This window comes from Citrus clementina, unplaced genomic scaffold (assembly GCF_000493195.1).
Source record: "Citrus clementina cultivar Clemenules unplaced genomic scaffold, Citrus_clementina_v1.0 scaffold_1, whole genome shotgun sequence".
Classification (NCBI taxonomy): Eukaryota; Viridiplantae; Streptophyta; class Magnoliopsida; order Sapindales; family Rutaceae; genus Citrus; species Citrus x clementina.
This window is the reverse complement of record NW_006263303.1, coordinates 3,075,760-3,086,622: the sequence shown is the minus strand read 5'-3', so window position 1 is coordinate 3,086,622 and position 10,863 is coordinate 3,075,760. Positions and strand designations below refer to the sequence as shown.

Here is a 10,863-nt window from a genome sequence, read left to right as displayed (position 1 = left end):
TAGCCTCCCTTCTCTTCATGCTTCATGCACTGGAGTCTCAAATTTGTCATTCGGTGCCGCCAACATCTCCGGACACAGCTTCAAAATCTCCAACGCCAACTCTTCGTGCTCATGACGAGATGCTAAGTGTAGGATTGTGTTCGAAGATCCTGGAACAGTTTGCTTGATTATTGCTTCATCTTCATGAACCAGATTCAGAAAATTTGGTACGTCCCCTTTGAGTATGGTCTCAAACAGGCGTTCGTCCATTTGTCAATAACTGAAGTTGCAGCTAGCAAGCTACGAGGAATTGGCTTGATAAGAGGGGAATTTAAATATTTAATGATAAAGAGACAGCAAGGCTTTGTTTTAATTTCCAACAGATTACGAAATTTCTCTGTGATTGCATAGGCACTAGCAGTAGGGTCTTTTTAAATTTCTCCAAAAAATAAATAATTTTAGGGTTTGGCTACGATGGAGTTGCTCTAAGGTATAACACTTCTTCGTAACTATACGATTAAGGTTATAATGAATTTTTTATTATTTATTATTTTATGTGTGTCGTTGAGATTCATACTCTACCGTAAATTTACTCCAACACAGCCATAACCATAATTTTAATATCTCTTGACCATTGGAGTCACTGTTCACAATTGAGACGAGAACAACAACAATTTTTTCTCTTTCTTTTGGGGTTAATAACCATTTGAGAGACAAAAGAGTTGACAAATAGAAGTTGTTCCAAAACTAAACCGGAGGCCTAAAGGGCATGCAAATAGCAATATTATATATGTCCATCAGTGTGTGCATTTAAAAGCTCCTTGCCAAATTATCAGAGTCCTTGAACGCAATTTGCTTTGCTATAATATTTAGAAGCATCCTGTAAGAATATATTTTTTCATGCAATTTTTTAAAGTTCCTTAAGAAATTTCTTACATATGCTTAATTATCTGCAATGTATTCTTTTTCTTATTGAATATTATATTAACACAACATCAATGTTTAAGCCCAAAAGGAGCTGTTAAGCCTCCAAAATAATAAAAAAATGTTCACCTAAAAAAAATAATTTACCACTTACAAAGAGTGATTCCCCTATGTTTTCTTATTTCTAGAGCAAAATCCATTATTCCCCATTTAATCTCTACTCTTGTGACTTCTGTATAACTAAGTGAGAATAAGACGACAAGCCCCAGTTCCCAAATATGTCGAAGCCCAACAATAAGCATTAAGCACAGCCGACTCAAATTTTCTTATACTTCACTGTTGAGCGAAAGGAGAATCAAAGCCGTCAGATTCAAAATCTCGTAAAAAGTTATTACAACTTTTTAACTATTGAACAGCCTCCGGAGACCCACCCTTCAAGAAGCAGAGCACTCTGTTTCACCCCAGCTGTATCAGTACTTCTTTACTGTACAAAACGGCTTTAAAACTTTATGGGGAGATTAAAAAAATTTCCACAAACGACCGTCAACGAAATGAAAAGTCCATTAGACTACCCAATATTCTAATTAATAACATCAATGATACAAATATTTCAGAAAGCTATGTAAATCTGTAAAATCTAATACAAATGGTAACCTCCTTGATCAGAGCTATCAAGATCCGAATTACTAGATTCGTGACTGGTTTTCTTCATCATCCGCAGCTCTTCAACCCTGCTAATGCTACTGTTAGGGCTTCTATTTTTCTCTTTCATTTTCCTCCATTCCCATTTTCTAAGCCAATGCCTTGCTAACAATACCCCCAGGCCTGTGAAAATGGCCAATGTGAACCCTCCCCCAAGAGACACCACTGCCGCAGATACCCAAACCATCCCTCTCCCACGTGGCAAAATAGTCCATATGGCGGCAATATAGGCTGCCGCCAAAAATGACACGGACAGCCACATCACTCTATGTGTCACCACCAATAGTTGCATCATTGATTTTCGCTGAAAAGGGATAATGCTGACTAGGAAGATGACTATGCCTAGTGACAGGAACAATGCCACAATGTTGCAAACCATGAAGACTTTAAAGGAAGTTTGCTTACCCACAAGGCTTTTCCCACTAACTTGGTTAAAGCCCCCAGGTGGGTTTATGCCAGCAGCAAACGTAACCGTAGCAATCAAAACCGCTACAATTATAATGGTCTTGCGCGCATTTCTTAAACCCTCGGTTTGGAGCTCAATCTGCTTTTCTCGGCGACGACGGTTGCGGCGGCGGTGATGTCGAGATGGAGATTCTCGGGGAGCCCTTCTTGGTATTGAAGATTGTGCGCTGATTGGGCTAGTGTCGCCTATGGGTTGAATATCGTGTGGCGACATTGGGGGCAACTGGTCACATCTCCTAGCCCCTGCTTCTTCTAATGCAGGTACAATTTGAAGAGCACCTGAATTACTTGCATCAGACTCCACTACGTCAAGAGCAGTGTAACCCTTTCTGTTTATTGCATTTACATCCACGCCAAGCTTCAGTAAGTAGATGACCATCTGTCTCAAAGGAAGGGAAAATTAGTTTAATCTTCAACGAAATATGGCTAGCCCAAATCAGCAATGGGTAAAAATGCCTAAGAGAACTAATGAAGAGAATCAACACGTAAAGAACTTACCGTAGTAAGCTTTCCAGCAGTTGCAAGATGCAATATTGTGTTGCCATCATTATCTGGCATGTTGGCCAGTTTTGTGATGTTCAGAGTCTCCATCAAGTACTTAACGGCTTCATACTGATTATTTTTCACAGTAAGATGGAGAACTGTCTCGCCATGTATGGTTCTCATCTCAGCTGACTGGAGGTTCAGTGAAAGTATCTCATCAATAATGTTGATTCGGCCTTTAATCGCAGCCCAGTGGAGTGGTGTTCGACCTTCGTTGTCTGGCAAAGAAGAGAGGTCAGGGTCCAGCTTTAGCAGCTCTCGGGTTATTTCTAGATGGCCTTTGCTGCAGGACAGGTGCAAAGGCGTGTGCCCATTCAAGTCCTTTTTCCATGCGAATTCCTGACGCGCCTCTAGAAGTTCCTTCACAATATCTGCAACATGCATCCTACAACTCAGTCATGGCCACTTGAACCAAGAAAGTTCAGAAACTTCTAAATCATTTCGTTGGATGGAGTCATCACCATCGCATCAGCACTCCACCATCCAAATACATTTCACCATATATATAAACCATGAATAAAATTAATTATTATGATTTTGAATTGCAACTAGGCATTAGTGACTGGTAATGTGTTGACGTAGTAGTGATGGACTGATGACACCACTTTCTATATGTTATGTATATGATTATTTATTTTAACTACTAATTAATTTAATTAATTGGTTTAACAATTTCTAAAAATAAATTTGTTGGATCCCAAATGTTACAGTACTTATTAGGGTTGTCAACTACGTTTATAAAAGCCGCTAATATATTCTATTAAATTAAAAGAGCAGGCATCAAAACTGTCGGTGATGCTTAAATTGACTGCTAATCACCAAATCAAACGAAAGAGTCCTTTACCTATGTCATAGTCCTCTTCAATTTAGGCTCAACTATTTTCCTACGGTGAAGTACTATTTGTAACTTATATAATTAGCAGCTAACTCATTATTAAGATTTTGTGACTTAATTATAATAATACAGTGACACCCACAACTATTATCTTGTCATTATTCAGTGACTAGTAATTAACCGGTCAACTTTGGTGTGCGGAACTGCCAAATATAAATAGCACAAATTCTCAAAATTTGCAGAAGCTACCATTACCATTTTACCAAGCTTTAGCAGATAGCGAATATTAAAGTTACCTAAATGGCCAGCCATAGCTGAAACATGAAGAGAAGTAGTCAATCCATCGACCTCCAATATCAAAAGCGATGAATAATTCAACAACTGCTTCGCAACATCAAGCCTCCCTCTCTCACAGGCCACATAAAGCACACTCTCGTTGTCTCTATTCAACTTATAAATAACCGAAGGATCAATCCCCACAAACAGCTTCACAAAGTTTAGCCTCCCTTCTCTACATGCCTCATGCAATGGAGTCTCCATTTTTTCATTCTCCGCCGCCACCATTTCCGGACACAGCTTCAAAATCTCTGAGGCCAACTCTTCGTGCCCAAAACGAGCTGTTAAGTGAAGGATTGTGTTCAAAGATCCTGGAACAGTTTGCTTGATTTTAGCTTCATCTTGCTGAATGAGACTAAGAAATGCTTGTGTGTCTCCTCTAAGAATGGTTTCAAAGAGGTGTCTTTCCATGTATGGATTAATGGCTTCGATTTCCATGTTTAGATTAATGGCTAAAGGCAATAGTAATTGGAGAGGCTGCTATGGAGAGATGTATATAAAGATTGATGTGAGAGAAGATATAGCGAGACAGGAGGCTTTGTTTTTCCACAAAGTGTAGGCACCATGAAATTTCTCCATGATTGCACACGTATTAATTTAGGGGTCATCTTAATTTCCTCGGAAAGTAATATTTTACATATCAATTTTATGAATCTTCTGGTCCTACATATATCTATACATATGGTCAACAGTGAACCGGAATAATAAAAAGAGCATTGCAATTAGCACCCCCAAAAAATCCTTTAAAAAAATCACTTTTAAGAGTATTTTCGAAAATGCACATTAATTTTTCGGGGCCGCCTATGTTGCAACAGTTGCAACATACCACTATTTTTGTCATTTTGTAATTTAACCATTAGATCCAAGGTAAGAATGACAAAAACAACTCCAACGGCATGGATGTATTTATTTAGGTTATTTTCATTGCAATCCTCTTGTTTTCTGAAATGTTAGGAAAAAATATAATTATTATTATTTTATTTATTGACTTAGTTGTTAAACGATATGAATAAGAAAGAAGGAAATTTTAAGAGGACTTTTATTATTGATATTAAGCAATTACAATGCATGATTCAATACTTGTTTATAAGAGCCACAACCCGTTATATATAAAATAAAGCTTATGTTTGCGTCCTAACTTCAGAAAGATAAATAAGTTTATTTATTTCATAAATTCATAAATATTTCATAACTATTTAATTATTACTATCATTTCTGGATCTACTCTCATTATTTAAATTTATTATTAATTATATTTAATTATTATTTTTATATTAATTATTAATATAATATGATATAATAAAATCATATTATAAAATAATTTATTTTTAATATTATAATTATTATAGTAAAAATAAAATATAATTTAAATATATTTAATGTTTCAATTAAGGCAAAAGTTAGCACATTGTAGTGAATTATATAATTGACCACAATCTATCTTTCAAAACTTCCAAACATAGGTAAGCAATATATTAATGTGAACAATATTATAACAATATACAATATTATGTTCCAAACACATTCTAATTGTGCATTTATTAAATAAGAATCGAAATGAGCTAGAATCGTAATAAAAAATTTGAATCAGAATAAGTTATTTACTTGAGTTGTAGAAATCGGAATCGGAATGAACAACATTCCCATTGATGTGTTTACTTTATTTTATAATTGAAATAGACTATTATAAGTTATTAAAATACCCTTTATTAATTGTGTCCCTAATATTATTTGTATATATTATAACTAAAACAATAATAATAATAATAATAATAAAAACTAAAAATAATAATTATGACAATAATGTTAATTAAAAAAATTAATAAAATTTAACAATAATAATAATAACAACAACAACAAAATTAACTGAAATAATAATAATAATAATGATAATAATAAAAATAATAAAAATTATTAATAAGTTTTAATAATAATTGTTAATATATATGTTTCCATAATGTTGATTTTGATGATAACAAACAAGATTAAGAATGATTAATCTTTTAAGCTCAAATTATTTTTTATACATTTTAAATAAATCATCATTTTTACATTATAAATGTTTTATATTTAATGGAAAAATGATTTATGAAATTAGTTGTTTTTCAAGTTTATGATTTAATTGAAAGAGTTTTGAAAACTTTGAAATCAACAAGTATTACTTGAAATTTTGGAGGACTTGTTGAAAATTTTTTATAGCATTTTGGGCTATATCATAATTTCAGAAAGTTTTAGGAATAGCAAGCATTGTTTAGAGATTCTGAAATTGGACCTATTTGCAAAATAATATAATATTTTGGGTCATAATACAGTTTTATAAAATTTTAGGATCAAACTGTAATTTTGAAAAATAGTGCACTGTACCGGTTACTGTAGCAAGCGGTTAACCGGATGTGACAAACGGGTAGCCAGATTTTGGGCAGTAAGCTTCTGGAATGAAAGCGGCTATCTGGATTTCGAAAGCAACTAACCGAATTTCAAAAGCGGATAATTGGATATAAAAAGCGGCATGCCAGATATTCTGAAATTCAAATTTTTATTGTAACAGTAACATAAAAGTAGTTAACCGGATTCCATAAACGGTAAACCGGTTATCACCAAAATGTGCATAACGACTAGTTTTTGAGTTCAAACTAGATAAACTCAAATCCAATTCATTTTTGGTAATCTTTGCAAGCATAAACAAGTGCACACAACTTATATTGAGCTTCAAATTCGAAAATCATCATAGATTAAATTTTCATTGAACTATCATTTGTATATCCACTCTTAAAGAGAGTTTTATTGTTGTAATTTTTATTTCTCATCAAATTGTGAGTGTACAAGTGTGAGAAACACTTGGGGTGAAGAGATTAGGGAGATAATCTCTTGATTGTAAAGGTTCATTGACATCTTGAAAGTCAATTGTAAAAACTTAAAGCCTTAGGAGACTTGGATAGTGAAATCCTCAAGCGGGTGAGCTTGGAGGTGTGGACGTAGGAGGGGATTGCCGAACCACGTAAAAATTCTTGTGTTTGTTTTCTCTTCCCTTACTCTTTTAATATTGTGCATGATTGAATTTATTGTTCTCTATTCCATTAAGGCGTTAGATTGATTTGTTATGCGAATTGTATTGCATAATTTTTAAAATCTCAATTCACCTCCCTCTTGGGTTGCCTAGTTAGTATTTTAATAATATTATTAATAAAAATAATGACAACAATAAATAATAATAATTAAAATAATAAAGTTAATATATTTTAAAAATAACAATAATTTTAATCATATCAAGATAAATATTAATAATAATGAATTAATTACGGTATAATAACAATTAAAATAATAAAAGTAATAAATTTTAATAATAATAATGACAGTAATATACATAAATAATAATAATTAAAATAAATAAAATAATAAAATTTAATAGCAATAATCTTATATAATAATAATAATAAATTAAAATTCTTTTCAAATGCCATTTTATCCTAAAAATGGACTTATATGTAAAAGTCTGTAACTTTTAGTGCCTATTGAATTTTATAGAAAATATAAAGTAGTGTAGTGTAATCAAACATAAAAAACAAAAGTCGTTGTATACTGTAACTGTTGCAATATAGGCGGACCCTAATTTTTCAATCAAATAGTATATTTCTTTATCTTTCTCACTCTAACTTTTTTTTTCTCTCTATCTCTAAGATCTCAAACTCTGTACACTGTCTCCAAGTATTTGGTTTTTTTATCTACCACCATTTTTTTTGTTGCTTGTTTTCTTTAAAAACAAAACCCCATATTGTTTCTTTATTTAGTTTCTTAAACTTTGAAAATACACCAAACATACGAAAGTTTAATGGTTTCCACTTTCCACTCTCTTAAATGGGAATATTGAAAAAAAATATGGCTATAATAAGGATATGCAAAATTAAGGATTAGCTAGCTTTTTTATTTTTTATTTTTTCAAATGCAAGTTTTACAATTACATAGAAGATATATCTAAATAGGGTGTGAATTGTTCTAGATAAGAAAGAGATTATGCCTTAATTAAGGATAAATAAATAAAAATAAAAAATAAAAAATTTATAAAAGTAATAGGGGTGTCAATAGAGCCACTTATAATAAAATTTCAAACTTTTTTTTTTCAGACTTGAATATTATTGAGAGATACCATTCACATTGTGCGGCCACATATGTTATTTGTTCACCCTTAACTTTTAAATGAAAAAAAAACTATTAACTGATTGTATATAAATGCCTTCAATGACTTAGGTAGAAAACATTTGACATGAATAATAATCATATTGTATTTGCTTTAACCATATAACAATTTTAGCGTATTCAGGTTTTGAATTCTCTTTAACCCACTTTTTTATTTGTGACACATGATTAATCATTTTTATTCATGTCAAATCAACCAGTTAGCGACACAAATCTATTTTTTTAAAAATTATTTTTTACAGTTTTATTTCTTTTTAACTTTTAGAAGTGTAGTTGAGGCTGTTTTGTAGTTATCGCTGATGTAAAAGAGTTTTGATTTGTTACTTTATTGTTCAATTTGTTTTTAGGTGGTATTGTATTTCAATTTTCAAATTAAATTTAGGCTGAGGTTAAACAAATTGGATTTCATGATTAATGAGTTAAATAAAGTAATCCTCCCTAATTGTGTGAGGGAGTCAAATCGGTCGTATTTATTCATGTTAAAATATAAATTTATGAACATACATAATAATCGTGTCGTGTCCAAGGATAGAAACGAGTTAGAGATTGTCAACCCCAACTCAACATGATTAGAAAAATCAACACAAAAATAAAAATGGAAGCCCAATCTTAACTCAATTATTGTTTTAAAAGAAATGCAGACCTAAACATCAGCCAGAGCGGACTCATTATGAATCATTTGTCATGAGCTCAACTTAGAAAAATAAATCAAATTAAAATTAAAATCTTTGAAGCATAAAAAACCAGGAAACTTTTAGGTTTGCAATGGGGAAGAATTCCAACCTGGATTTTTAATCCTCATTAAGAATAAAGCCAGTACAAAATTTTCAGATTTACCTTTCGCCCTGCAAAACTTATCCGAACTAGCTTTTTGTCCATTCTTAGTAAAATCAGCAGACACAGAAAATTTTTAGGTCGCTTCTCTAATTGGTACCAAAATTTGCATCGGCAATAGGAGTTGAGAAAAAATTCGTTTACTTGGGGAATAGGACATGAGAGAGCTTGGTATCTTTAGAATAAAAGCTTCGATAGTCGAAATCCTGAAAAACAATAGACCCATCAATGGTGGTCGGGGGTATTATCGGCATAAATACTCTAATGATGAAGTCAAATATCGAGAGTGACATGATATCAAATGTATAACTTTGATATCTGTATTTTTGGGTGGTGACCTCTTTATATAAGAGAGATAATCAAGAGTATAATTGAATTAGGAAAACTTATCTATTATCTCGCTAAATTCAAGTTGACGAGGATTACGACTTATACTATTCATTCCTCTTTAGATTAGAATATGTTATAGATTTGGATTATGGGCTCGAGGTTGGTAAAAATATAGGTATAATAGCATTCATTACTAAATCTTTAAAAGGTTGGGCATTTGGATGGTACTGGTAGCGGCAGCAAAAGGCTTTGTAAATCGCAGGGGGAGCAGCAACAATGCTGCGCCGTTGTACTAGTTAAGCGTTGTTCGATATTGAGTTGCTGTAGAGTTATAGTTATTATGGAAAAAGACAATAACTATGAAATTAGAGTTAATTCTGTGTAGTAAATATGATTTTTTGAATAATAATTTTGATAAAAATAATAAAATATTATAAGCTTTTCCTTATATAAATGGAAGATTAAATCAACTTAACTTTTAAGTTAATTAGTGTTTACCAAGTATTTTAATACTTATATAAAAAATAATAATTTAATACTATAACTTTTAATTAAATTACAATTGTTCAACTTCAAAATAAAAAATGGCCTTAAGATTTTTGCAATGGCTCCATAAACTCGGAGCTACATGGAGTCGTGGACTTGGAGAAGATGGACGACGCAACGCGGCTTAGCAAAATGTCCTCAATTTCACTATTGCCCCCTCCCAAAAAAAAAAAACAGTGTCCTCGACTTGGAATTATCCCTTAAACTAAAATTATGTAAAGTTTCTTTCTTTCTTTTTTTATTTTGGCCTTTGAAAAAATGGAAAAAAAAAGAAAGAAAAAAGAAAAAGAGAAGGGAAGGAAAAAAAAATGAATTTCTGATTCTATCCTTTAATTGCTAACTTTTGACGGCTGCATTAACGAAATGTCCTCAATTTCATGAGTTACGAAAATAATGTTCGGAATTTGATGAATGTTGAAATATGAGCAAAAACTAGCCCGAAACTTATAAGAAACTTGCTCTTTGATTTTTAGAATTGTCGTCTTTCTAGAGATAATTAATTCCATTATCCCGTCGAAATATCGTCTCCCTCTAATAGTTGGTTAAAGATGATTACGCTTTTGCATATTTATCCTTTAATTTCCCAGGCCAGGTTCATCATATCATTTTCATATAATTAAATTAAGGCTAATGCTAAGTTACATGCATGTACCTTACACCCCTCTCACATAAATAGTGAATGATGTGGGTCCATTTATTATTTATGTAAAAAGGGTGTAAAGTACATGCATGTAACTTAGAAGGATCCTTAAATTAAAGAATGCACCAGTCACCATCCGAGAATGAATATGAGAAACCACCTTTTACGGACTGATGAAATTAATAAAGAAACGTGGCGTACGAAGCTACTAGCCTACGAGTACCAGCAAGAGTAGGCCCCAAGTGAATATTATTGAACAAGAAAGTCAGAAAAATACAGCTATTCGCCCGTAACCTGACTCTTGATGACGAACGACCTGACTTCATTCATAACTCATCGAGTCTTCCTTTTTTTTTTTTTTTTAATTTCCCTTGAAAAAATTCTCTAATCGATTTTCTTTATTTATTTATTGGGCTGACCTTGCTATGCTGAGAGCCCAATTGGTTTGCATTAGTAAAAACATAATTTCTCAGACTTTTGCTGTTGTTCCGAATTCAAATCAGCCTACACCCACCCCAGTTGCAGATTAGCTAAA

At 32.3% G+C, this 10,863-nt stretch overlaps 1 protein-coding gene across 1 annotated transcript; it reads right to left on the bottom strand.

Annotated features, from left to right (window-relative positions):
* Positions 1 to 993: 993 nt before the first annotated feature.
* Positions 994 to 4,413, bottom strand: LOC18055341 (ankyrin repeat-containing protein At5g02620). Its single transcript, XM_006450610.2, has 3 exons — positions 3,745 to 4,413; positions 2,569 to 2,984; positions 994 to 2,449 (listed from the first exon to the last, which is right to left on the bottom strand). The coding sequence occupies exons 1-3, from the start codon at positions 4,220 to 4,222 to the stop codon at positions 1,541 to 1,543; spliced, it is 1,803 nt and encodes a 600-aa protein (XP_006450673.1). The 5' UTR covers positions 4,223 to 4,413; the 3' UTR covers positions 994 to 1,540.
* Between the last annotated feature and the right edge of the window lie 6,450 nt (positions 4,414 to 10,863).